General features: G+C 34.3%; 2 protein-coding genes across 7 annotated transcripts in view; both read left to right on the plus strand.

The window, feature by feature from the left end:
- HORMAD1 (HORMA domain containing 1) overlaps window positions 1-3,632 on the plus strand; it is a 29,873-nt gene extending 26,241 nt beyond the window's left edge. For all 3 annotated transcript variants that reach the window (XM_032464346.1, XM_006186616.3, XM_014560864.2), the window contains 2 exons: window positions 1,663-1,734; window positions 2,952-3,632. In XM_032464346.1, the coding sequence (XP_032320237.1) occupies window positions 1,663-1,734; window positions 2,952-3,032 (153 nt within the window). In that variant the 3' untranslated portion in view covers window positions 3,033-3,632. The remainder of the gene's footprint in view (window positions 1-1,662; window positions 1,735-2,951) is intronic.
- Window positions 3,633-4,429: 797 nt separating this feature from the next.
- Window positions 4,430-27,670, plus strand: GOLPH3L (golgi phosphoprotein 3 like). Of its 4 annotated transcripts, XM_032464348.1 has the most exons (7): window positions 4,430-4,618; window positions 5,075-5,211; window positions 5,784-5,915; window positions 6,468-6,662; window positions 20,712-20,843; window positions 22,022-22,136; window positions 25,435-27,670. In XM_032464348.1, the coding sequence occupies exons 4-7, from the start codon at window positions 6,480-6,482 to the stop codon at window positions 25,860-25,862; spliced, it is 858 nt and encodes a 285-aa protein (XP_032320239.1). In that variant the 5' UTR covers window positions 4,430-4,618; window positions 5,075-5,211; window positions 5,784-5,915; window positions 6,468-6,479; the 3' UTR covers window positions 25,863-27,670. The 4 variants fall into 4 exon arrangements, with proteins under 4 accessions (XP_032320239.1, XP_014416346.1, XP_032320241.1 ...); XM_014560860.2 differs by lacking the exon at window positions 5,784-5,915; XM_032464350.1 differs by lacking the exon at window positions 5,075-5,211.
- Window positions 27,671-27,953: the final 283 nt, after the last annotated feature.

Raw genomic sequence — 27,953 nt, forward strand, 5'->3', positions numbered from 1 at the left:
GTGTCAGGTACTTTACTAGGTGCTATAGATAAAAACATGAATAATGCTTCCTACTCTTAGCTGAAAGTCTGGTAATTGAAAGTCCACAAGTAGGGCCATGATAGCAATCTGAATAGGCTACATAGAGGCACAAAGGAAGGAATGGTTAATTTTACTGAGGGTACATTAGAGAGGGGTCTCCAAGAAAGGCTTTGAGAAGTGACACTATCATCCAGACTCCCTAGGAAATTTCCTAGAATGCCAAAGTTCCCATGATCTATCTTGTAAATGGATTATCTTATTAATAAGACATTAAATATGAATGTCTATATATATACATATATATAGATCTTGCATAAATTGAATCTCAAATTTTTTTAAAAAATCCACTGCTTCGTTTTAATTTTTGGTATGACTTGTACTAAATAGAAATTTGCATTTTATTTTAGACTTTTAAGTTATTCTCAAAGGTTCAGAGGTAGAGAAAAAGCTTTTTGTAAAATGTGTAAAATATTATATCTTGGATTATATTCATTAGGAAACAAATAGCACACTCTAACAGTGGTGTGCTGGAGCGTTTCTTTCTAAATCTTCATTCAGTGACATCCAACTTGGACATGATGAAAGTATTCATAGCATGGAAATCAGCAAATGTCTCAACTCAGGATTTGTTTCTCCCAGAGAATGGGTTGTTGAACATTTACCAGCACACCACTGATGACAGTGCCATTTTTAGATGCTCTTTTTTCCTACATTCTCAGTGTGAAGTTGGAACTGGCAGAAGGCAGCTTCGAACTAGTGTGTTGATGAAAATGAGAGATAAAAGAATTTCAAAAATTACTACCTCCAGCAGCAAAATGCTCTTCCTAGGCAGCTTCTATTTAGATTGAGTATCCTTTAGTATTCTTTATTCCACAAAAATACTCCTGATTTTGAGAACAATGACTGAGTTATGGTTAGAAAAGGACAAGGAATGAAAATGCTGAATAATATTTAATAATACTAAGGAAGTTACCATTGAAAAGTACACTTCAGGCATCGGAAAATAAGTGTGTCCTTTTAGAGACTAGCAATATGACAGCTAATAATTTGTCATCATCCAATATTCATTTTAAAAACTGCATATATAGCATTATTAACAATAGCCAAAAGGTGGGGAAAACCTAAGTGTTCATAACACGTGAATAGATAAACAAAATGTAGTATATCAATACAGTAGATCATTATTATTCAGCCATAAAAAGGAATGAAGTACCAATACATGCTACAACTTGGATGAATCTTGAAAACATTATGCTAAGTAAAAGAAGCCAGTCACAAAAGTCCACGTATTACATGGTGCCATTTATATGAAAGTCCAGAATAGAGATTTCTATAGAGACAGAAAGTCTTAATGCTGGTGGGAGGATGGAGGAATAGGAGAGTCATAGCTGTAAGGGTATAAGATTTCTTTTTGGAGGATGAAAGTGTTCTAAAATTGACTGTGGTGATGGTTGCACAACTCTGAATATACTTAGAATCATTGAATTGTACACTCTTAAATGGATAAATCTATGGTATCTGAATTATATCTCAGTAGAGTTGGTTTTTCTTTTAAAACTGCGTATAGTTGTGTATGGTTGAAAAATATGTTGGTTGTTCTTTGAAAAATAACCAGTTAGTAATAATTATATCTTTGTGGAGGCTAATGGAAATCAACAAGTAAAATCTTCTAAGGAAAATCGGAAGAGAAGTCAACTTCAATCTGGGAAAACAGTAAGTCTTACTATAACACATAGGCTGAATATAATGGCAAGTATCAGAATATCATTACTATAGATTAAATTTAAAATGATAAATGTGATAATATTCCTGGATATACCTCAGAACTCTGATATCCAAATCTTGTTTAAATATATTTGAGTCTAAAAAAGGGGGTGATTTTAAAATGAAATATGCTATGTTGGTTTATTAATTTTTCCATATAAACATTTACTGTCTTATTCTATGAATGATTTGACTTTATTGGAGGAAATAATAAAATAAAAATCAGTGTCAGGAAAAAATATGAATAGAGAAAATGAGAGTTCAAGAATATTCAGGCCATTTTATTCATATAGCATTAAAATTGGATCACAGATTTGATCTGAGCTTTCTAGAGATCAAAACTAAAGTAGAAACAAGATGGTACCAAATCCACGTGTTCCCTAAAAGTATAGAATCTCTTCCTAGTACCGTAAGAGAAAGAAAATTTTTCCTGACTTAAATCCTGTAACAGTTATTTTATATTTGGAAACTTATTTTACCAAATCAGATAGTGTATTTGTCATTTCTGAGATAAATATTTATATTTGTAACAAGAATTTTTAGTATTATTAGTAGGTTAAAATTACACAACTGAAAACTTAAGACTATTTTTTCTGCAAAAACATAATCCAATTTGTATCATTAGTGAGTTTTTACCAGAAAAATAAAAGTTCAATAACTTAGAATCTTGTTAGCAATTTTCCTAATTCATCCTCCCATTCATTGAAGTGTGCATTGCATGTCTAATATTATCAGGCACTGCAAGCACCAGCAATACAAAAACAAAACGGGATTTAAATTTTACATGATGCCTAAGTGTGGTGTTTCTCTGTTTGCAGCTCATTTTTTAATCTTTCTCCCCTCCATCCCCCCAAAATACTTTACTATTTTGAGGACATAATGTTAAATCTATCTTTTTAACTACTCCAACAACCCTAATGAAAACCTTGTATTTTGCAAGGATATGCTTTCAGCAGCCCTTAGGAGATATAAATATGTCAATAATAAAATTTACACTACTTTTAAAGAACCCAGTTATCCTCTCCTAGTAGGAAATAGTATGCTAGGTAAAATTTTTTAAAAGAAAGGAGGAAGGAAGAAAGGAACCTGAAAGACATGAAAAAGATCTAAAATTAGACATTTAAACTGGAAAGTATCTATCCTTAGCAGTTGTTTTCTTTTGACAGGTCCGTCGTCAGTTTGATTCTTCTAGTCAAGAGTCAGTGCCAAAAAGAAGAAAGTTTAGAGCACCAAAGGAACGTATATAAAAAAATTTTTTTTCTGCATGTTTGCAAAGTTCTTCACAACATTTAAACTAAAGGACACTGTATTACTATTTTAAGGTGTGTTTGCCCTACCTCTGAAAACTTATATGTAGTTTTAAGCAGTTAGTACACTGAAATGAATTCTTAGCTGACTATCATATTGTGATCTTTAATTTTATATGAGACAAATTCAAGAGAACTTTTGAATAAAAACAAAAGTACCAGTGTCATAATTTATTCTTTTAATTATCTACTCAATATTGATCCATCTTCCATTTTGGTGGACATTTCCTTTAAACATATATTAAGTTTTAAAGCCCTCTAAAGCAGTTTTTTGAAATAAATGTTTATTTTGGTATTAAATTTTGATAGAAATTCACTTTTTACTTATGTTAAAACTATACAATTTAGCTGTTTGTCATGTTGTTATTAAAAGTGTTCTTCAGTACTTTGACATAGTATATTAACATGATAATATATAATGTACAATTAAAAATTGGTGCTATCCCTTTTTTAACATTTTTTACTAAAAGACAAAATGACTGATTTTAAAGTCTGGCATTTTTGGCAGCATAAATAAAATACTGCTCAGCTTCTAAACTCTTTCATGGCTTCTACTTTTTATTTAATTAGCAGAAAATGTTTAGACACTAATTTTGAGATTTTAGCAGATGTCACTTTGCACACTTCCTAGAACTTTTTGAGTAGTACTGTGAAAGATACGCTTTTAATGAGAAACCTGGGATCTGGTTCCAGATTTGATTATTTCCTGTGCTTTAGAAAAGGAAGGCTTAAAACTTGGTCTGTTGCAATTTCAGCTGCCAGAGTCTAAAAACAAACATTTTTATGGGCTTGCTAGTAACAAGCACTAACAGAGAATGTTAGTATGAATGCTGTGGTAGAGATGTGCCTATCCTGTTTCATGTAAACCAAATAAACATCCACAAACTGACCTAAATCAGGTTTTTCTCGAACAGGAAAGTTAGGGATAAGCTACTTGTCGAAAACAACCAATGTTTATGTATTCTTAGCTTCATTGGATATCAACCCATTCCACCTTATTGTCCCAGTGTACTCTGCTACAGTAACACACCTGCTACACTGAGCTTGACCAGCGGAAACCTTTGTTGATCGGCAGCTGGTGATAGCACACTGAACGCTTTGATTGGCCGATTTAGTGGGGATGGGGAGCGTAGCCCTCTTTCCTCTCTCTATGAAGGTTCCTTCATTGGATTGACCAGCTGTCAGGTTGAACCCAAACCTGCCTCCTTTTGGTGGTGTTTGTCTGGATCGCAACAATAGCCGGGGGGAGAGCCTCCCCTCGTAAGCTCCGATTGGCTGAGCTCAACCTTGGAGGTTCCTGATTGGTCCAATAAAGAAACACCAAGGTAGGTTGCCTAGTGATCCTGAGAGAGCTGATGTGTTATTCCTTCTCTGCAACGAAGATCAGGAAGTTTGTTCTCTCTGCGTGGCTGAGAAGTTTTTCACCTACTAGGACGGGGTGTGGGGTGGGAGTGGGGACAGGTGTCCCCCTGAAATAGAGCGCAAGCTGCAGCCTGCGTCTGGCCGTAACCCAGAAGTAACGTCAGGTAAGCAACTTGGGGACATGTATTTCCTAAGGTACAAAAAAAAAAAAAAAAAAGACTCCAATTCTTTTATTTTATGGGGAGAGGGAGGTTTTTATTTATTTAATTTGGGGGCCATTGGGTTCGGTTTTTTTAAAATAGGATTTTTAACTAGTAAATGTCCAGGGGCAATTAGTTCCTCAAAGAAAATTTCCTTTAATTTTTTTGCCCATTTAAAGTTTCTTGGATTGGATTCGGAAATAAGACCTATTCACAGTGCCAGACAGGGTTAGTGCCCTTAAGCGTTTGTTTCATGGTTCACTTCCTCCTTTACTCTTCTTCCTGACTCCCACCAAGAATTATTCGAAACATAGCCTTGTACAAAGAATCTTTTGTAAGTCACTTCATTTGTATTTCTATTTTAAATGTTCACATGCGTTTCTGAGTATTCATTTTAATCAGTATATATTTATCGAGCAGTTACAACGTTAAAGACATTGTGCTAGTTGCTATGGAGAATATAAAAACCCAAGAAGACAATATCCCTGCCCTCAAGAAGTTTACAATTGAGAGACAGCCATACCAAAAGAAAGACTATAATAAATTCTGTAAAGGAAGTAAGTATAAATAAAGTTGTGTGAAAGTACAGCTGAGGGAGAGACCTATTCTGGCCATGGGACATATGGGTAATGGAGAAGCAGATTCAGTAAAGGCTTTACAGTGGGTCTTCAATAGGCCTTTGAAGACTGGGAAGAATTTAGAGAGAAAGGGGAAAAGGAGAGAACTCCAGCGTGTACAGGGGAGCAATGGTGGAAGGCAAGGGACATGGTTGAGAAATGGTTTGTTAACAGTACATACTTGGGAGTAATGAGAAGTATTGCTAGAAGGTAGAATGGGATTCAGTCACAGAGGCTCTTAAGTGCATTCTTTTGATCTTGAAAAAGCTATTCTTTTAAATAATTGCTGATTTAAGATATTTATTATATTTCATCTTAAAACTGGCATTTAGATTTATTTAAAGCATGCTAACTTTAAACTGTCACAGATGATAGTGCAGTTTCTCTTGATTGTGAATTTTTATAACAACTGAAGTGCATGGTATAAAAGGGCATGCTCTTTTTTGTTGTTTTTTTTTTTTTTTTTTGTAATTGAGAAAAAGTTTGCTAATCTTTTAACATTCTCTTGTCAGTACTTTTTGTTGGCAGCTGTTTGTGTATTTGCAAGATGACCAGCCTAGGGATAGAGATGAAAGTTTTCTAGCTAAATGGAATTACTACACATGATCTTCTGAGTGTTGTTCTCTAGACTGGTGATCTCCAAAGTGAGTGCATGAGATGAGTCATTAGGGGTTGGGAAGAAAATACTAGAACATGTATTTCTATTTAGTTTTCCTTAATGTTTTTTTGGACTGCTTTTGTGCATGTTTTATAATGTACCATTGAATGTTTATAGAAATTACATATAAATTATTATATGCTCTTTGGAGCTGGATGCTCATAATTTTTTGCTGTTTGATATTATTTAACTTGGGGAGAATCCATTTTGTGAAAGAAGAGTCATAATGATGGACAGTCCCTCCTGGGTTATAGGTTATGCACAAGAAATCAACAGGCTTAACAAATGATCATTTATATTGATCTTTAGAATTACTGATTTGATTTCTTGTCATTTCCTTCTGTAGATTCAAGCTGTTGTACTTGGAAAAAAATATTGTGTTATACACCTAATTTTTTCTGGTCATTACTCCTTCCTTTCTCTCTCTTAAGTTTGTAAATATTTCTTATCTGTATCCATTTTTAGTATGCATGTGTGAATATCTATATGTTCATTTACATTAGCACACATATAGATATTTTTTCATCACCCCCTCCAGAAAGAGGTGAGAATGACCACTTTAACTCATCGAGCCCGTCGCTCTGAAGTAGGGAAGAACTCTGTAAAGAAGGTGGAAAGTGAGGAAGACACTAATCAAGGGAGAATTCAAGACAATGAGGACCCTGGAGACTCTAAGGATATCCGCCTCACCCTTATGGAAGAAGTATTGCTCCTGGGACTAAAAGATAAAGAGGTAATGCATTTGGGTTTGCTAGGCTGTCTCAAAGACTAAGTATTGAAATGTTTTTAGGAAGTGATCTGATAAAATATTTTCACTATTGCTAAGTTGACCTTAGAATTGTGCTTCAGCCATCTAGGGGATGGTGGAGTTAGGGAGAATGGCTGATACTTAGAGGGTAAAATCCAGAAGTATAATTACTTGAAGTATAATTTAATTACAAAATTACTTCAAAATTTTAGAGGATATAACACAGTGTAAAGTTTTTGTACTTGGTAGTTTCCCAAGTTATATTGGTGGTGAAATAACCTCTTTTTAAACTAAGAAAGAGTTTCCACACATTGAAGTCTTCTTGAGCTTTGGGGAGAAAAGTCTTTTAAATGAAAAGAGAAGGAACATGTATGATTAAGCATCTTACAAAAATAAACAGTGGGTAGTTCTCTAATGATATAGTAAAATAACTTTTATTCTATTCTCTGTATCTTTAGAAGTTAAATATCAACAATTGATGAGGACTATTTTAGAAAATGTTTTAAAATTAATTACAGCTTTTCTTTTCTTTCTAATTTTTCCCTTATTGATAGAACATTTATTTTATAATAATATTAGTCTTGAGATAGCAAGTCTTGTGAGACAACCAAGTATTTTCTTGGCTTTTCTACTAGTTGTATACATTATCCTTCATTTGTAATTTAATTATTTATTTTGCCTTTAATATCATATTTTAAACAATCTACTTCCTGTTCAAGAAGACGTTGGTAAATTTTAGAAGGTATATTTATTATAGGCCTGTTTTGAAAACTTATCAAATTTAGTGTTACTTTCTATTAAAAAAAAACTACTAAATTTGGCTTTGATAATTGTCCTAAGATAGAAATGAATTGGCTTCTTTCATCTAGTAACATGTCTTCTTTTCTACTTTGATTCCTTAACTTGAGAATACCCTTGTTTCTTAGACTTTACCTTTTATTTTCTTTATCACTTTTCCCTTCTCTGTTTTTTTATCATGTCAAATTACCAACCTGAACAAAAATTACAAGACTTGTTATAGCCTGTGTATTGTTAAAACTAATAGAGGCATACCCATCTGTACTTGGCCAAGACACAAATGTGTCAGAAAATCTTGCCTGGAAGTATATTTTCCTGTTTGCTGAGGAAGTTGGTGAGGCTCTGGTTTTGTTTAAGTCAAATAAATGAAAAAGCAAAACTGATTCTCCAAGAGAAGTTCAGAGTAGGCTTAAAGATTAGGTGATGTAAATACTGTTTTGAGATGTTTACACAGTGCCTAAAATATTCACTGACTGAAGAAGAAGAGCATATTAGAACTAAAAAGCTGTTTGGTTTGTTTTAGTTTTGAATAGGAATGATTAATTTCCTGCTGAACCTAGATACTAGAATTTTTGCCTCTGTTCTGTACAAAAACTTCTTTTAAATTTGTCTTTGTGTGTTTCTAAATTTATAATAGTTAATACAGACTTAAGTAAATAGAATAAAAAAAAAAAAGGAACTTATTTAGAGCTATGACCATTGTGGGTACTCAACATATTGGTGAGATACTGTATGAAGATGGGCAGATAATAGCAACTTCTTGAGTTGTCCTAATTTTATTTTGAGATAGTTGATAAATTAAGCTTTAAGCTTTCAGTTGGCTTAGGAAGAACAAGAAATGATAAATCGTTAGTTCTAAATAAATGAGAGGTCAAACCTTCTGATATATTAAAGTAGTAATAGTTATTCCAAAATGCCAGTTACATAAGTATTTCTAAATATATTATGTTGATTTCTAGTTCAACTTATTTTTCTCTTATCTTGCAAACTACTTATGGATTTATTTAATCAATATTTAATGTGATTGGGAACACCCATTACATGCTTAGCATTATACAAATACTAAGTTAAATATAAAATAGTATAATATATGGCCCCTGTCCTCAAGAAACATGCATTCTAGCTGGGGAAACAAGATATACATCTTTTTAAAAGTTAAGTAACCCAAAGCTCCATCAACAGCAGAATGGATAAAATGAATTGTTTATTTATTTAAATTAGTATAAATATATTTTCTATAGAATGAAAATGGACTTTGTTAAAGACATGCATGGTTCTCATATAATGTTCAGTAAAGGAAGCTAGATACCAAAGAATACATATTGTATGATCACATGTATATAAAATTCAGAAAACTAAACTATGGTGTTTGAAGTTGCATATTTAGGTGGTAAAACTATAAAGAAAAGCAAGAAAGGGATTACTATATTTGTTAGGATAGTAGTTACCTTTTTGTGAGGGGTAGGGGAGTGTTAATGATTTTTTTTAAAAAGAGCGTGAAGGTGCTTTCTGGGTGCTGTTTTCTGTTTCTCTGGGGGAAGTTTCATGGATATTCACTTAGGAATAATTCATTGAGTTTTCCACTTTTGTGCACTCTTCTGTGTGCACATTATATTTTACAATTCAAAAGATTTTTAAAGAAGTAAACAGCAACTAACGTAAGTAGAATGGAACACATTCTGGATGAGTGAGCAGAAGTTTCATGAGCTTGATGAATGTGGGAGATAATTGAGTTCCAGTATGACTGAAGTCGGTGGTGTTCTTAGAAAACAATGAGATTCAAAATTGGCAAATTAGACTCAGATCAGAGTAGGAATGATTTTGAGTGCCAGGCAAGACTTTTAGACTCTTTTCTTTAAGTAACAGGATCAAGCCTAAAGAAAACAGCAGCATCCATTTCATTTTTGTGTCCAAATTAAAGACTTAATGATATTTTTTTGCTCTATGTTCTTTTTGAGTATATGTTTTGCAATGTATGTAATTTCTTGTTTTTATATGGTTTGAGATTTGTGACATGTCAGAAAAATTCCTAAATGTTAAATTTTGCATCCCAAAGTCCCCACATTAATTTTTGCTGAAGATATCCATAAAATTTTCTGTGTAGAACCAATGGTATAATTTTTCAGAAATTATTTGTTTTAAAAAAATGTAAGGAGAAAATAACATAAAGAGACTAATATTTCAAGATTGTAGGTATAGAAAAGAATGACATTAGATCACATAGTCAAATTGTGAAATATTACTGTCATCCTTTCTTAAGATTCTTCTGAGGAGTAGCTGCCACAGACTGGTTTAAAAATACTAAGCTTCATTTCTTGTGAAAATATTCAAGAAATTTAAATATATGTTGAAGAGTCTAACCTTTAAAGTACATTTAAAATTAGATGTTACCTCAATTCAATAACACTGACCTCAACTGAGAAAATTAAACTTGAGCACCAGCCTGAACCAAATAAAATAGATTTCCTGTTGAAATCAAGATCCTATTTGTCATTATTGCCTTTGTTAAGAGTTTTGATGTGGATATTATTATTGACTCATTGACAGCTAATGTTTTAATTGCTAGTATATTTAAAACTCCTTTTTGAGACTCTTTGTTATTAAATTAAGTTACTTGTAAGAGGAATGAACCTACGAATGTTTTTGACTTTTGGCTACGATCTTTTGAATTTGTGGAGGGTGTCTTTTAACCTTCTTCCCTTCCTTACAGAGCTTTCTCTTAGTAATGCCATTTATTGAGTACTTACTATGCACTGTGACATAAAAGCTTTAAACCATATCTTTCATGTCACTGGAGTAAAAATTGACAAGAAGTATTATTCATTGGTACTGTGGAAATATATTGTCATTCATTTGTTTAGTCACCAAAAATTTATTGAATGTTTCATACATGTCATGTGCTGGATATTGAAAGAGAACAAAAACAACAGTCCCTGCTTTTGAGATCATTTACAGTCTAGTGGCTTCTCCTAGTGGTGGGAGAGGTTGAGAGGGGGATCAGGAAAGTCAGACCATTGCAGTATATTGTGATATATGCATAACTATGTTCTAGATACCGAAGGAGCAGAGAGGAAAGACACCTGACTCGGATGGGTGGTGGAAAGCAGGATGTTGGAAAGGGAAGGAGGAGAGATATTGGGAAAGACTTCTGGCTAGTGATAACTCTTAACCTGGATTCTGAAGATGAACAAGAGTTAGACTGCGAAGAGAGACAGTTTCTAGGAAAAAAGAACAACAGCTGGATGTTTGTAATAATTTCAGTGATTTGCAACTGCAGTAACCACAGATATTTGAAATCATCCCATCTCCTTTAAATGAACTCAGATGTTTTGAAACTAAAGTACCAGAGCTGGACATCCAGTTGTGTGTTTTATTTAACTTTTCTAAAATTGTGAAATACTAGCATATCCAAAAAAGCGTGTAAAACACATATGTAAAATTTAAGAAGTACTTTTAAAGCAAACACTCTTGTAACCACCATCAATATAACATTGTAAGCATCCTGGAGGCAGCAACTTGTGCCCTTCGCTAATCACATGCAGCCCTACCTCCCTGTAGTTTTAACATGTGTATATCTCGAAATGGTATATTTTAGTTTTGCTTATTTTTAAACTTTATGTTATTGGGTTAATACTGTCATGTATTCTTTTGTTCAGTGTGTTTGAGATTCAGCCATGTTGTTGCATATAATTTAATTCAATTAACTGCAGTGTAGTATTTCATTATATGAATATATGACTGTTTGTTCATTCTGCCAGTTAATGGACATTCGAGTGTCCATTATGAATGGTGCTGCTAACAATAGCCTTGTACTTCTCAATTATGTTCTTTAAAACAATGTCACTATTCATATATGTCAAAAAAAAAGATAAATCAGACAATAAAACTTTTAAATTATAAATATAAAATATATTAATGCTAAGCTTTTTCAAACTTACTAGTGATCATCAATTATAATTTACTCATTGTAATTTATTAGCAATGGGAGATTGGAAGTGCAAGTTTTTTTTTAAGCTAGTAAAAAAGAATTTCAGCAATCAGTAAGTTAAAAAAATCAGTTACAGTAAGTCAGTACACAACTTGTCAATGAATGGCTATAAATGGAGAAAATTGCTCCTCTTTGAAAGTTGCTCAGTCCTAAAACATTTTATTAAAATCAAAAGATTAAAGTCTAATTTATAATTTAGGTCATAACCTGGTCATTTAGTTTCCTGATTGCACAAAATGAACAATAAATTGACAAAATTGTAAGATATTTGAAGTATACAATGTGATGATTTGGTATATGTATACATATATGTTAGGTGATGGGTTAATTGGAGGAATCTTTTCACAATGTATACCTATATCACATATGTATACATCTCTCTCTCACACAAAGAGAGAGAGGACATTTAAGTTCTATTCTCTTAGCAAATTTTAATTATATATTACAGTGTTAGCAACTATTGTAGTCACCATGTTATACATTAGATCCTCAAACCTTATTCATCATGTAACTAGAAGTTTATACCCTGCTACCAGCCTCTGTTTTCCCCACAACCCCCAAGGCCCTTGAAACAACTTTTCTACTCTGTTTCTATGAGCTTGGTTTTTTTCAGATTTTACATGTAAATGATATAGTACAGTGTTTATCTTTCTCTCTGGCTTATTTCACCTCCAAGTGAAATAATATCTCCAGGTAAAATATCTCCAGGGCATAATGTCGTCCAGATTCATCCATGTTGTCACAAATGACAGGATTTCTTTCTTTTTTAAGGCTGAGTGATATTTTCCCCTTCACTCATTTATTCATTGATGGGCACTAAGATTGTTTCCATACCTTGGCTGTTGTGAAAAATGCTGCAGTGAGCTCAAGAATACATATATCTCTTTGAAATGATGAGTTTGTTTCCTTTGGATATACACCCAGAAGTGGGATTGCTGGATCAAATGGTAACTCTAGTTTTGACTTCTTGAGGAACCTCCATATTGTTTTCCAGAGTGGCTGTACTAGTTTACATTCCCACCAACAGTGTACAGGAGTTCCCTTTTTTTCACATTTCTCTCTACCATTTCTCTCTTACCTTTTTGATAACGGCCACCCTAGCAGGTATAAGGTGTTACCTCATTGTGGTTTAGATTTGCATTTCCCTGATGTGGAGCACCTTTACATGTACCTGTTGGCCATTTGTATGTCTTCTTTGGGAAAACATCTGTTCAGGTCCTTTGCCCATTTTTTAATTGGGTTTGGATTTTTGCTGTTGAGGTATATGAGTTCCTTGTATATTTTGGATATTAACCACTTATTGAATATGTGGTTTGCAGATATTTTCTCCCACTCCGTATGTTGCTTTTTCATTTTATTGATGGTTTCCTTTTCTGTGCAGACACTTTTTAGTTTGATGTAGTCCCACTTGTTGATTTTTTGCTTTTGGTGCTTGTACTTTTGGTGTCAAATCCAAAAAAATATTGCCAAGAACAATGTCAAAGACCTCACCCTCTGTTTTCTTCTTGTAATTTAACTGTTTCAGGTGTTACATTCAAGCCTTTAATCCATTTTGAGTTGATTTTTGTGTGTGGTGTAATGCTTTTATCTCTGTGCTGAGGATCAGCCTAAAGTGTAAAATTAAGGTCTTCTTAAGTCTTTTCTAGCCTGTGCCTTTCCTTGGGCATTTGTAATGCCCTTCTAATTAACCTGTGTATGTAGTTGCTTTTGAATGTCCTAGTCTTTGGTATCTGTCTCCACAAAGGGGAAAAAGGAAAATGAAGGGGAAGAGAAAGGCATCAGTTCTTTAAATCACCTGGAATTCACTTCAGCCAGAAGGGGAAGGGTTGCAGCAAGCCAGGGAGGTTACAACAGTGTTCCTCTGTACCTGCTCGTCTGTAATCAGAACGCAGATCTCTGATATTGCCCACCCTAGCTCCCAGTTGGGGCATGTAAGCTGCTTTTATGTGTCTCTCAATCTATTTTAAATCATTTAAGGAGTCATAGGGAAATAGATTGAGTGCCTTATGCACATTTTCAGATTTTTACTCCCCCTTCTCAACTGTTTCTTTCCTTCATTTCCTTTGCATGATGTGTAGTGATGAAAATTCCATTTTATCATAAGTAACAGATTGTGGGAAAAGAAAGGCATATAAGTTACTGTTTTTGGTACTACAATCACTTTTAAATTTTTTAGAATTAAAAATTAAGGATACTTTTACTGGACAGAATGAGATTTAAAACTTATGTAGGAATATTCAAAGATTACCAGTTGCTTTCCTTTATTTTGGACTTCATTTTCACTGACAAGGCATTACCATGTTGTTTTTATTTTCTGAACTTTTAGTAATGGCTTTATTTTAAAAAAAAACCCTAACTGGTGGCCCTTAGAAAACTGATAAATTGATTATTATCAGCAGCTTTGCATCTTCCCACCCAATATCCTGAATAAGCCTGAAACGATATAATCTTCATGTAGTTTATTAAGAAATCTTATCCATTTGTCTAGTTTTATAATCCATTCTTCCCAGTCATGATGAAATCATCTGGTAAACCAAATAACATCCAGGTCACAATTCCTTACTCCCCATTATGATTAAACAGGGTGAGCTTTGAACGCTTAATCTGTTTTCTAAAGTGTTTCTGTTGGCTATGTGGACATAGACTATTAATTGGAGTTAGAATGAATCACATTAATTTATAAAAGAGGAATTTATAACAAATCCTAGAAGGCACTCTTTTAATAAAGCACTTTAAAGAAAAATAGTAAACAAACTCTTTTTTTTTTCTATTGAGTTATAGTCAGTTTACAATGTGTCAATTTCTGGTGTACAGTAAATTAACTCGTAAAGTAATTTTTTAGAGGAAAAAATGAATTTGTTTTGCTCATATAACTTTTGTATTCTCACACAATTTTTGATAGCCCCTGGAGATTATCAGACAGACTTTGGGGTTTGGAATTGGGCATATAAAAAAGGCTTCAAGAAGACACAATAAAATTCCTTCTCTTATGGAAAGTGAAGCAATTTTAATGCTGAGTGTTTTGATTTGGGGTTGGAAGGATGTTTTTTCCCTAATAAAATATTTTTCTCAGTGTAGACAATTTGGAAAAATTAGAAAACTACTTTTTAAAGTATTTTATATAATTATGATAATCTTGAATATACAATTATGTATTTGGTTGGTTTTCATTCAACTTTATCATAAGGACTTTCTAACATTTTTTGAAATTTCTTATAAGGATAGTCTTTAATGATGCTTTAAGTTTCTTTGCTTTCTTTCCTCTTTTTACCCTAAGCAGGTAACTTTAAAATCTCTAACCTTCAGAGTTGTTTGAAGGTGTGTCTTCAAGGAAGTTTGAATAACAAATACTTAACTAGGCGGAAATTCAGCATAAAGTATTGACTGTCTGAATTTATTGAAATCTTATTGCCCAACCTTTTATGAGAATAAAATGGCATCAAAAATTTCAATATGTATAATCTTTGACTCAAAAGTTTCTTCTAGCAATTTATTCAACATAAATACACATACAAATGAATATTTCTTTATAGCTTTTTTTTTTAATAATGGCAAAAAATTGTAGGCAACCCAAACATAACTCAGTAATGGCTTGGATAGCTAAACTAGAATGGATCTAAAATGCAGTACTATGCAGCTATTACAGTGAATGAGGTAGCTCCGTATTTAGTGATGTGGAAAGATACCCAAAATGATGGGTAAGTGGAAAAGTTGTCACTCAGTATGATCCCATTTCTGTATGCAATAGTATATAATGGACTGTGCATATAAAATCTAGAAAAAACCCACTGAACTATTACCTGGAGATAATAAAAGTATGAGAGTTTTACTTTCTAAGTTATACGTTTCTATAATATAGTCTTTTCTCTTTTTTTCTTTTTTCTTTTTTTGACAATTATACATTACTTTTCTAATCAAGAAAAAACAAAGTCTGCTATACATACAGAAAGATCAGAAAGCTCTCATTCTGCCAATCCTCCAGTATTTTCTTTTGGTCATGAGGCAGGATACAATAATGTTTTTTTAGTAGATACTAAAATTTTTCTCTTTTTCTTTTCCATTATGTATACAGCCTTTGGTAATTAAATTTAATGACTGAATGGTGAGCTTTAGTATGCATGTGCTAGATCGTCCTGCATACTAAAGCACTGGCCCTTTAACCCAGAATCTTTATTATCCATGGTTTGAGAATTCCCCAAGACAACTAGATATATTTAGAGGAAAATGGACCTTAGAGTTATAATTATTTTTAAAAACTCTACATATGTATTTTTATACTTTTTTCTAATATGGCATGTAATTCAATAAAAAAAAGAAGTTAGAAAACTAATTTGAAGAGTTTTACATAAAATGAGGTACTGTGAATGGGAAAGGGTGATATTGAAAAACATACATTTTGTATCCATTGTTTCTTTATTTATAGTTCTTATCCTTTATAGTTTTGTTGACAATCTGACATCATTGTCACTGAAACAGAAGTTATATAGTCAGAAAGAAATGAAAAAACAAAGGAAAATGTTCCTCTAATTGCTTTAGTACTGGCTGAACTGTTTGCACACCTGTTGAGAATCATAAAGTCACCAGGATTATATAAAAGTTATGCCTAAGTAAATTATATTTTCTAAAGTAAAGTTATAGTTTAACCTTAATTAGGCAGCTAACTTGTATGAAATCAATTATTACTTGGGAGAAAAAAAAAAGGCTTACTCCTTCCTTAAAGAGGAGGTGCAAGTATGACTCTTGAAGGAGTCATGAAGCAGGCAGTGGGGAGAACTAATCCTAGCTTTGAAACTAAGATGTGGCCCCTGGGAACCTTGGATATGTCTGAGGATGCTCGTGTTTCAGGTTGAGGTTTTGCAGATTCACATATTTACTTTGAATCATAAATTTATGCTTTTAAGTAACAATTATTGAGAAATACTATGTATGAGTCATATACTCTGTCCCTAAGAAATTTATGTCTACCGACATGCAGTTGATTGCAATGCAATAGAATAAATAATAGGGTAGATGAGTGGTTAAAGAATATGTGGTATATATATATTCATATGTGTGTGTGTGTGTGTGTGTGTGTGTGTGTGTGTGTGTGTAATGGAATATTACTCAGACATTAAAAGGAAAGAAATAATGCCATTTGTAGCAACATGGATGGACCTAGAGATTATCATACTAAGTAAAGTCAGACAGAGAAAGACAAATATCATATGATATCACTTATATGTGAAATCTAAAAAAAAATACAAATGAACTTATTTACAAAACAGAAATAAACTCACAGGCAGAAAAAAAACTTATGGTTACCAAAGGGGAAAGGGGGGAGGATGGATAAATTAGGAGTCTGAGATTAATGGATATACACTACTATATATAAAGTAGAAAAATGACAAGGAACTACTGTATGGCACAGGGAACTATATTCAATATCTTGTAATAACCTATAATGGAAAAGAATCTGAATGTGTGTGTGTGTGTGTGTGTATAAAATAATCACTTTGCTGTACACCAGAACTAACACAACTTTGTAAATCAACTATACTTTAATAATAAATAAATAAATTAATTAATTAATTTAAAAAATGATATAAACGACAGAGGAGAAATAGACACATACACACACAGGTGAGGAACCTAACCCAGAGGGTGGAGTTGGGGGAAAGATCATGTTAGAGTAGGTTACATGGAAGATGTGACCCTTGTACTCAATCCTTAAGAACAAGGAGGAGGTGGGGAAAGAAGACTGTGGGTTCTCCTAGACAGAGAGAACTGTGTGTGGAAAGGCCAGTCAGCAGAAATGATGCATTAAAGAATACTTAAAATAGTTCCAGAAAGCTGGAGTATGCTGTTCTAGGGGAAAGGGACCAGAGAGAGACCAGTAACAGCCCCCTGGTTTAAGTGCTATGTACTAAAGAATTTGGACTTCACCAGGAGGAGCATTTGAAATATTTTTAAGCAGAGGGGAAGGGAGTTATCTGATTAGATTTGAGCTGAAAGATCATCCTGGCTATGGGAAGAATGGAATTAGAAGATCTCTCCTTCTGGCAGTATAGTGGTCAGAGACTAAGTCTTGAGTAAACATAATTTTTAATGTATTGTTGAGCCTTTGGAAAGTAAAGGAAATCTTCAGAGCTCCCAAACAAACACCAAAATTAAAATTCTAGAGGTGAGCAATAAACAATCATGAAAACCAGGTTACTCTGGGGCAAATTACCAAATCAGTCCAGAGATTTAGGAATTGTCGGTGGTAATGAATAAACCTTTGGGTTGAAATAAAATGGAGAATCTGGGTTTAAATCTGTACCCTGTCGTGTGGCAGTCTCCTGGTACCCCCATGCCTTGCTCTCAGCTGAAGCAAATGCCCATCTTCCTCTAGAGGAAGACATCCTCAATTCATGCCTCCAGAATCTCATGGATTCACTAACTAACTAACTAACTAACTAACTAACTACTAACTAACTAGCTCTTAATCAAATATCATCAAACATAAAGAGAAAAATACACCCATGAGAAAAAATCAGCAGAAATAACAGGTCATTCAGAGACCTCAGATACTAAAATGATCAGATAATATGAAATATCTATGACATTTTTAAAGAAATAAAAGAATCACAAAATGAACAAGAAAAGGGATCACAAATGATCTGGCAAATATGAAAAGTAACTAACTAAAACTTTGAGAAATGAAAAGTAGTTAAAATCAAAATCTCAGGGTTAGTTTAACCTATTAAATATAGGTGGAGAGAGTAAATTGGAAGCCAGATATGAAATAACTCTTGAGAGAGCAACACAGAGACAAAATGGAAAATATGAAAGAGAGGTTAAAAGATGTGGGAGTTAGAATTAAAAAGATTGAAGGAAAGAATAAAGGAGATGGAGGAAACCCAAAATTCTTAGAGGTAAGTTGAGAATTTTTGAGAACTGAAAAATGAACCTACAGTGGGGAGGGTATAGCTCAAGCGGTAGAGCTCATGCTTAGCATACCCAGGGTCCTGGGCTCGGTCCTCAGTACCTCCTCTAAAACTAAATAAATAAGCAAACCTAACTACCACTCCCCCCCAATAACTAAATAAATAACGTTAATGGGATTCCTAGGATACTAAATAAATAAATAAAACTACAGGTACAGGAAGCATATGCCAAACAAAATAAGTAAATTCATAATACAGTTATGTTGTAGTCAAACTGCAAAACACCAAGAGAGAAGATCTTAAAGGACCAAAGAAAAAAGACAAATCACCTTCCACAATCAGTGAGGATGATAAATTTCTCGCTGCAACAGTGGAAGCTAGGAAAGGAGGGCATAGTATCTTTAATGTGATAAAACTGTCAACCTAGAATTTTATATCCAGAGAAACTATCTTTTAAGAACAATGGTAAGATAAAGACATTTCAGATAAACAAAGTAGAGTTTGCCTCCAACAGACTTTCACTTAAGGAAATTCTACTTTAGGAAGAAGGAAAATGGTACCAGAAAGGAGGTCTGAGATGCAAGAAGGGATGGTGAGCAAAGAAATTGGTAAGCATCTGGGTAAATCTAAACAAGTGCTACCTGTATAAAATAATGATGATGCCAATAGCAGTGTCTGATTTGTGAGGTAAAGAAAGATAAAATATTGGCCAACTAGGAGAGTGGTTAATACATTGATTTGTTTTAGAAATAAAGTAGCTCTTGTATTAATTTTAAATTAATTATCATGCATGTTAAAATTTCAATGATAGCTTCCTAAAGAAAAGTGAGTGCATGGCCCCCAAATCAATAAAGAGGAAAAACTGGAATTTTTAAAAAATTCTTTGCCACTATTTAGCTCCATGTTATATAACCTCCATAAGCCTTAGTTTCCTCATCTTTAAAATGTGGATAATAGTACCACCCTATAGGATTGTTGTGAAGATGTAATCAGATAATGCATGCAAATCTTAGCACAAATCTACTATGTTATAAGTGTTCAATAAATGTTAGATATTACTGCTATTAATAGTCATTTAGTCTTGGTGATGCTTTAAAGCCATGGTAGAACCTCCCTGCCAACATCACACCAGTTCTCTCCAGTAAGAGGGAATACTACACCCAAATATAGCTAAAGAATGCCAAACATTTCTGGTAACGTTGATGGGCCTTCCTTGTGTTAATATTAACTCCTTGCTCAGAACCTTCAGAATTCAATATTGCCTTTCAGTTAAAAGTTCAAAGCATCAAGGCTTTCCACAGCCTATCCCTGACCAACTTGATCTCATGATTTCTCATTAAATCCTTAAGTTAGATCTCTAAATATATTTGAGGTCTCCTTCCTTGATAATTTTGTTTAGAATGCCCTTTTGAAGTATAGGTAGAAGTTAGATAATTTCCTTCATCTGGAAAACCCTCCCTCTCTGCTAAATTGAACTGATTCTTCAAACTCCAGCTCAAGTCCCTTAAGAGTTCCTGACTACTCTAGCCTAAAAGTGGTTTGTAATTTGAAAAACTATCATCTAAACCAAACTTCCAGTTGTCATTTATGCCTGTCTCTTCTCCCTTTTCAATTGAGCTTTTATTTAAATTTTATATTATCACAGAGCTTTCCTCAATTTTGCATGGTCTTTCCAGCTACATTTTCAGCTCCTTAAGACAGTGGCTGTTAATTATGTTTTTGTATTCCCTATAGTTCCTACAGAAAGGAAACTAACATGTAAGTGACTACAATATGCCATGTACTATACTAAGTGCTTTCTTAATGTATATCTCACTTACTCCTCACAGTAAACTTATAAAGATAGCTGTTAGTGCCCTGATTTTACAGATGAGGACGTTGCACTTGAGAACGTACCCAAGGTACTTATCTAGTCAGTGGCAGAGCTGGGTTTCTACTACACCACCCATCAAAATAGCTTGCAAATAATACATAACTTGGAGACTTTGTAAAAGGCTTGATGGTTTATACAATTTTCTACTTATTTGTGTCCCACTCTGAAATTTAGAATGTCATGGAAACGGATTTTAAAGAAGCCAAAATTCTTCCCCAAAATTAAAATTTGGCACGCCTATTATTAAATAACAGCCAAACCATAGGAATTTACAAAGAGCGTGAAGTCAGGCAGAAGATCATACTTTAGGGGGTTTAGATTAAGGGATTTGGATGTTTTTTCTCTTATTCTGTACTTAGAGTTCATGTAATGTGAAATGAGTCACAAAAAGTGGACCATTCTTCAGGAGCTTGCTGCAAGTCTCTATCCCTTTCAGAATGTTCTTTCTTTTCTCTTTTCCCCTTCCCCAGGGTTACACATCTTTCTGGAATGACTGCATATCATCTGGCCTGCGAGGGGGCATCCTGATAGAGCTGGCCATGCGAGGTCGAATCTATCTAGAACCCCCCACCATGCGTAAGAAGCGACTACTAGACAGAAAGGTAAAGCATCCTCTGTGAACCTCCACTCCTGAAAAGACAGATACCAATGGTCCATTTTGGAGGAAGAGGAAGATTTGAGTAGTGAGACAAAATAAGTATCACTGACTCAGTTGTCCCGTTGTATAACACGTTTAATTATCCTGTAGCCAAGAGAGAAATCCAAGTATCCATGATCTAAAGAGTTTTAAGAAGTTCATGGTTTTGCCTTCCTTTTTTATGCAGAAAAATCACACTTAGGATGCTGTTGATTATTTCTCCATCTCTGTCTGTAGCTGCAATATTATGAAATAGAGTATTATATACGAGGAGGCAAACGAGCTAGCAAGCACAGCCTTAACTCTGGTCGTCCTCAGATAACCAGTTTCTCTCTTTCCACGTATTCCAAGTCCACCAGCATATGAGCTATACTGCTGTCTCCACTTTCTTACTACTCGTATTTTCCTCTCCCAGCTTCACGGTCATACTCAGCATTCTACTGAAACTGTGTTCTTAGACGTCACTATCTAATTTTCAGTCTTCAATTAATTTTTTCTTTTAAACTATATGTGGTGTTTGACACTTTTGACCACCACCTCCTACTTGAAACTTTCTCTGTTCTTGACCTTTGTTATACTACATCCTCTTCCTTCTCTGACTGTACCCTATTTCCCTTACTTCTCCACTCCTTAACATCTAAGTCTCAGTCTGTATCACTTTGTATCCTTTTGGAGATACCATTTACCTTTACAGCTTCATTTATTACCTCCATGATATTAACTCCCAGGTTTCTCAGCCTGTCTTCTTTTTCCAGCCCCAGGAACATAGCTAACTATTGGCCAGACAGTTCAACTTGGCTATCCCTTATCAGTTAAAACCAAACTTCATCAACTTTTCCCCAAAACTGACTCCTTTTCCTGACTTTCCTACTTTTATTGTGTCACAAGTTGGTTTTCCAGACTCAAAGAGTTTTTAAATCTTTTCTCCATTATCATTTATTTCCAGTTTGTCACTAGGGCCCCACTTCAAGTGTTATTTTATCTCCCCACTAGAATTTAAATTTCATGAGGACAGAGATAGTTTGTTATGCTGCTTTACATGTCACTTAACACTTAACCAATAATGTGTATATAACATATTGAAAGATTTTGATTTGAATAAAGTAAATGAGCCAGGGTCCCTTATGTCTTTTTTTCTGAAAGGTACTGCTAAAGTCAGACAGCCCAACAGGTGATGTTTTACTGGATGAAACTCTCAAACACATCAAAGCAACTGAACCCACGGAAACTGTCCAAACATGGATAGAGCTACTCACTGGTAAGATGACTCACAGTGATTTAGAGGGGTAGGCATAGCTCAGTGGTAGAGCGTGTGCTTAGTATACATGAGGTCCTGGGTTCAATCCCTAGTACCTCCATTAAAAAATAATGATAAAATAAAATAAATAAAGTGAGCAAATGTTTTTTAAAATGCTTTTAAAATCCCACATTTTATAACCTTTATCCTACTCTTAAGGTTGGAAAAAGAAGTATAGAAATTCAGGGTGCTGAGTAAGTTATATAGTCACTGTTTTACGGGGTTAATGAGGGACAAGAAAGGCATGATTAATCAACATGTAAAATGTTCTGAAGCTTCACCGTACCTCTGCCACCCTATCTCATAAGCTCACAAGGAATTTTTTAATGTCTTTATTGATATATAACTCACATACCATACAGTTAACCCATTTAAAGTATACAATTAAATGAATTTTAGTATATTCACACAATTGTGCAACCATCTTCACAATCTTAGAACATTTTAATCACCCCCAAAATAAACCCCATACTCGTTAGCAGTTTTCCCCACATTTCCCCACCCCTCCTGCCCAGCTCCAGGCAGCCACTATTCTACGTTCTGTCTCTGCAGATTTGCCTATTCTGGATATTTCATATAAATGGAGTCATCCAACTTACGGTTTTTTGTGACCAGCTTCTTAGGATAATGTTTTCAAGGTTCATTCATGTTGTAGTGTATATCAATGCTTCATTTCTTTTTTGTTATTCATATTAAAGTTCATTTTAGAAACTATAATATAAATAACTAAATCTATGACATAAATTAGGTCACTGTTCGACAGGGCACTTTGAGAACACAACCAATGTCACCTTCTGGAACAATTTTTTCAACTGAAGTTTTTATTGACACATTTGTATATTCACATGCAGTTCTAAGAAATAATACAGAGAGATTCCTTATATCTTTTGCCCAGATTCCCCTACTGGTAACATTTCTCAAAACTATAGTGTGATACTCAAATAGTATTTCATTATATGGTTTTACTACTCTTATTAATTTATTTATCAGTTGATGGGCATTTGAGTAATTTCCACTTTGGGGCTGTTATAAAGTGCTGCTATGAACATTCATAGATAAGATTTTTTGTGTGGACATGTTTTAATTTCTTGTGGGTATATAGTTAACTTTTGGGGGTTGGGGAGAGAGGTAATGAGGTTTATTTATTCATTTCTAGAGGAGGTATGGGGGATTGAACCCAGGACCTCATGCATGCTAAGCATGCACCCTACCATTTGAGCTATACCCTTCCACACCTAGTTAACTTTTTACTGTGGTAAAATATTCATATTTATTTTCTTAGTCATTCATAAGTGTAAAATTCAATGACATTAAATACATTCACAGTGTTGTGTAAACATCACTTTTCTCTGTACTCAGTGCTTTCTCATTATTCCATACATCCCTCTTCCTCTGTCCCCCCATTCCCTGGCAACTTCTCTTCTACTTTCTGTCTTTATGAATTTGCCTATACTAAGTAACTCATATAAGCAGAATCATACAATACTTGTCCTTCTATGTCTGGCTTATTTCACTAAGCATAATATTTTCAAGGTCCATTCATCTTGTAGCATATATCAAAATCTCATTCCTTTTTATGACTGAATAATATTCTGTTGTATGTATTTATCCCATTCTGTTTATTCATTTTATCTGTTGATGGACACTTGGGTGTTTCCATATTTGGGCTATTCTGGATAATGCTGCCATGAATATTGTTATACAGATATCTGTTCAAGTCCCTGCTTTCCATTCTTTTGGATATATATCTTGCAGTAGAATTGCTGGGTCATGTATGTGATAGTTCTATGTTTTGAGAAACTGCCAAGCTGTTTCCTACAGAGTCTGCACTCTTTTTACATTCTTACCAGCCATGCATGAAGGTTCTAGTTTCTTCACGTCCTCATCAGCACTTGCTATTTTCTAATTTTTGTTTTTAATTATAGCCATCCTAGTAGATATGAAGTGGTATCTCACTATGGTTTTGCTTTCCATTTCCCTAATGATTAATGATGTTGAGCCTCTCTTCATGGGCTTATTGGCCATTTGTATATCTTCTTTGGAGAAATGTCTATTCAAGTCTTTTGCCCATTTTTGAATTGGGTTCTGTTGTTGTTGAGTCTTAGAAGCTCTTTATATATTCTAGATATTAATCCCTTATCAGATATGTAATTTGCAAATATTTTCTCTCATTCTCTAAGTTGTCTTTTCACTTTATTGACAGTAACCCTTGATGCATAAAAGTTCTTAATTTTGATAAAGTCCAATTTATCTACTTGTTGCCTGCACTTCTGATGTCATATCTATGAAATTGTTGCCAAATCCAATGTTATGAAGATCTTCCCCAATGCTTTCTTCTAAGAGTCTTATACTTTTAGTTCTTGAATGTGACTTTTTGATCCATTTTGAGTTAATGTTTGTATTTAAATAAGGTAAAGGTTAAACTTCATTCTTTTGTATGTGGATATGCAGTTTCCCAGAACCATTTGTTAAAAAGACTATTCTGCCCGCCTTGAATGGTCTTGGCAGCCTTGCTGAAAATCACTTGACCATATATGCAAGGGTTTATTTCTGGGCTGTCTGTTCTCTTGCATTCATTTATATGTCTGGCCTTATGTCAGTACCATACTATTTTACTTACTACAGCTTTGTAGGAAGTTTTAAAGTTGGAAAAATATGAGTCCACTGACTTTATTCTCTTTTCTTGAGATTGTTCTGGCTATTCTGGGTCCCTTGCAATTCCATATGAATTTGAGGATCTGCTTTTCCACTTCTATGGAAAAGGCTGTTGGAATTTTGATAGACATTACTTTGAACCTGTAGATCCCCTCGGGTGGTATTGCCATTCTAACAATGTTACGTCTTCCCTTCCATTAAAACAGGCTGTTTTTCTTTTATTTGGGTCTTCTTCAATTTCTTTCTTCATTCAACTCAAAGTATTTTTAAAGTTTGCCTTGTGATTTCTTCTTTGACTCACTGGTTATTTAGGAGTATGTTGTTTAATTTCAACACATTTTTTAATTTCCCAAATTTCCTTCCATTATTAATTTCTAATTTAATTCCATTGTGGTTGGATAGCATACTTTGTATGTTTTCAATTGTTTTAAACTTATTAAGTCTTTTTTTATGGCCTAGCATATGCTCTATCCTGGAATATGTTTCATGTGCACCTGAAAAGAATGTGTATTCTACTGTTACAGGGTAGAATATTCTATAGATGTCTTCTTAGGTCTAGTTGGTTTATAGTGTTGTTCAAGCCTTCTGTTTATTTTCCCCATAGGTGAAACCTGGAACCCTTTCAAATTACAGTACCAGCTGAGAAATGTAAGAGAGCGAATTGCAAAGAACCTAGTAGAGAAGGGTATTCTAACCACTGAGAAGCAGAATTTCCTCCTATTTGACATGACTACTCACCCAGTGACCAATACAACAGAAAAACAGCGACTAGTGAAAAAACTTCAAGATAGTGTCCTAGAGCGGTGGGTAAATGACCCTCAGCGTATGGACAAGCGAACACTAGCACTGCTGGTGCTGGCCCACTCCTCTGACGTGCTAGAGAATGTCTTCTCCTCTCTGACAGATGACAAGTATGATATGGCAATGAATCGAGCAAAGGACCTGGTAGAACTGGACCCTGAGGTTGAGGGGACAAAGCACAGTGCCACAGAAATGATCTGGGCTGTACTGGCAGCCTTCAATAAATCCTAAAGCCAGCAGATGGGTTTCTCCTTTTCCCTTGCTGGTCAGTGACTGTCAGACACACCATCACTGAATTTTGTGTGATGAGATGTTTTTCATCATTTTTTTTTTCCTTTTCTTGAATCAGACTTGTGATTTGGGGAAAGCATCTTCCGGGCTCCTCCACAGACCTTGACTATCATAAGCAGACTTTGTTTCTCTCTATACTTCCACTCCAGAGGTGAATAAATGGGGTGAACCCACATACACCCAATAAACATTTTCTCTCATTTCTTTGTTTACTTTCATCCAGTGTGCTTTTGGATAAGCAGGAATACCTAAGTGAAATTTGGAGTTCTCTAGCCACAGAATGTGAATGAGATGTAGAGCAAACCATTTATCACATTTTTTAAAGTTTGTTTTCTATCTTAAATACATGTTTTCAGTCTGTCTCTCAGGCTCTGCTAAGTAGTGTAGCTTACTGAAATAAGTGTCTCGTTGAATAAGGGACAATAACCACAAAACTGATTTCTGGAGCTGTTGGTCTTTGGGATTATCCTGCTAATGATTTTCTCTTCTTTTCTCTTCTAACCTAATGAGAATATTCCAAATTTAATTACTTGGTTCTCATAGTCCTAGAACCAGAAATGCATTCTATACTTTCTTTTAGCATTATCCTACTCCATCATTCATTAGGACAAAAGTCAAAATGAAAAAAATGTATCTCTCAACCACCTCCTTCATGCAGTCAGCATTACAGTTTGTAAGGGAGGGAGGTGCCATCAGAATTTCCAGTCTTTAGCACTAGACTGTCCTGATTCCTCCAGACTCCTTTAAATGTCTCTGCTCTGATTGAATTTAGGGAGTTGTAAATTTCAGCTGCTGACTAGCAGTATCCTGAGTCCAGACAGTAACAGTATCTAATCTTTAGATCTTTTTTGTTCCCTATTTGGCTTCCTACATAAATCGATATATTCTGTCTATATTAAGGGTTCTGGATGTAGTTTTGTCTGTATCTAACCCACAGATACCATGCTAGTCATTAGTCTTGTCTCAACACAACTGTCTTTCCAACCAATTCTCTAAAACATTTTTCAATTCAGAAGTGAGTGCAAAGAGAAGTTTATTAAGAAAAATCCCATTTATAAGGGCAATTTGATGTTAAAAGTATCCTGATACAAAGTCCAGTATTTGGGCCTATAAAGAGGACAGGCACCAAACTTTGCTAACATCAAGCATTTATTATGCTGATACTTTTAATGGATCTTGGCTCTTGGCCGCTACAAAGGCTGTCAAAGGGCTAATACAGATGACCCAGACCTGATACCACTTTTTCCTGATCAGAAGTAATTAAGTGAATGATTTTAACTTTCATCTCCTCCCCTAAACCTGTCTATCCCCACAAAACTCCCCAACACAATTGACTTTTTTTGCTTGTTTTTCACTTCAGGTATTGCTTAGGTGACTAGAGATACAACTTAAAGTGAAACAAACTTTTAAACGCGAAGCTGAGTAGAGCTTCAGTCTGGCTCTCTAAAAGCACAATAACCAGTCCATGTGTTATCTCTACCTTGCCTTAGTTTTTCTTTCCATTTGAACAATTCGGCATGAATTGAAATCAGGTTTTCCTGTGGAAAGTTTCAGCTTGATAGGGGTGGGTAGAAGCTGAGTTCTGTCTAGCAACTCATGGTCAGTGTTTATTTTTATATTGTATCTTAATAAGATGAGGATGCCTTCAGTTTGAGTCTGCATAATGTTCACTGCAAAATGTCTTTTCATTTAATGCATATGGCCTTCACATTTCTGTATAATAAAGATTATTGGCTCTTTGGTCTCTCTGTACAGTTTTACAACTTCAGTTATTTTTACTGGAAATAAGAACTTTCTACACATGGCTAGTAACACTCCCCCTTTACACTAGGATACCAGCCTCTGCTTCATCCTGTGTGGAAAATTAGGGATACACAAATACTATAGTATTATACATATTACATGTATATATGTATAAACCCACAAATACTATAGTATTATATAGTAACATATATATTCTGGAGAGCAGGTTACATTAAGGCTAACTGAAACACCTGAATAATGTCTCCATTTCAATCAAAATAAGTTGCC

The sequence above is a fragment of the Camelus ferus genome, chromosome 21 (genome assembly GCF_009834535.1).
Source record: "Camelus ferus isolate YT-003-E chromosome 21, BCGSAC_Cfer_1.0, whole genome shotgun sequence".
NCBI classification, from domain to species: domain Eukaryota; kingdom Metazoa; phylum Chordata; class Mammalia; order Artiodactyla; family Camelidae; genus Camelus; species Camelus ferus.

Coding starts and splice junctions, on each gene's coding strand:
- GOLPH3L (XM_032464348.1), top strand. CDS start 6,480: ATGACCACTTTAACTCATCGAGCCCGTCGCTCTGAAGTAGGGAAGAAC. Junction 6,663..20,711: donor TGGGACTAAAAGATAAAGAG/GTAATGCATTTG, acceptor CCCCTTCCCCAG/GGTTACACATCTTTCTGGAA. Junction 20,844..22,021: donor AGCGACTACTAGACAGAAAG/GTAAAGCATCCT, acceptor TTTTTCTGAAAG/GTACTGCTAAAGTCAGACAG.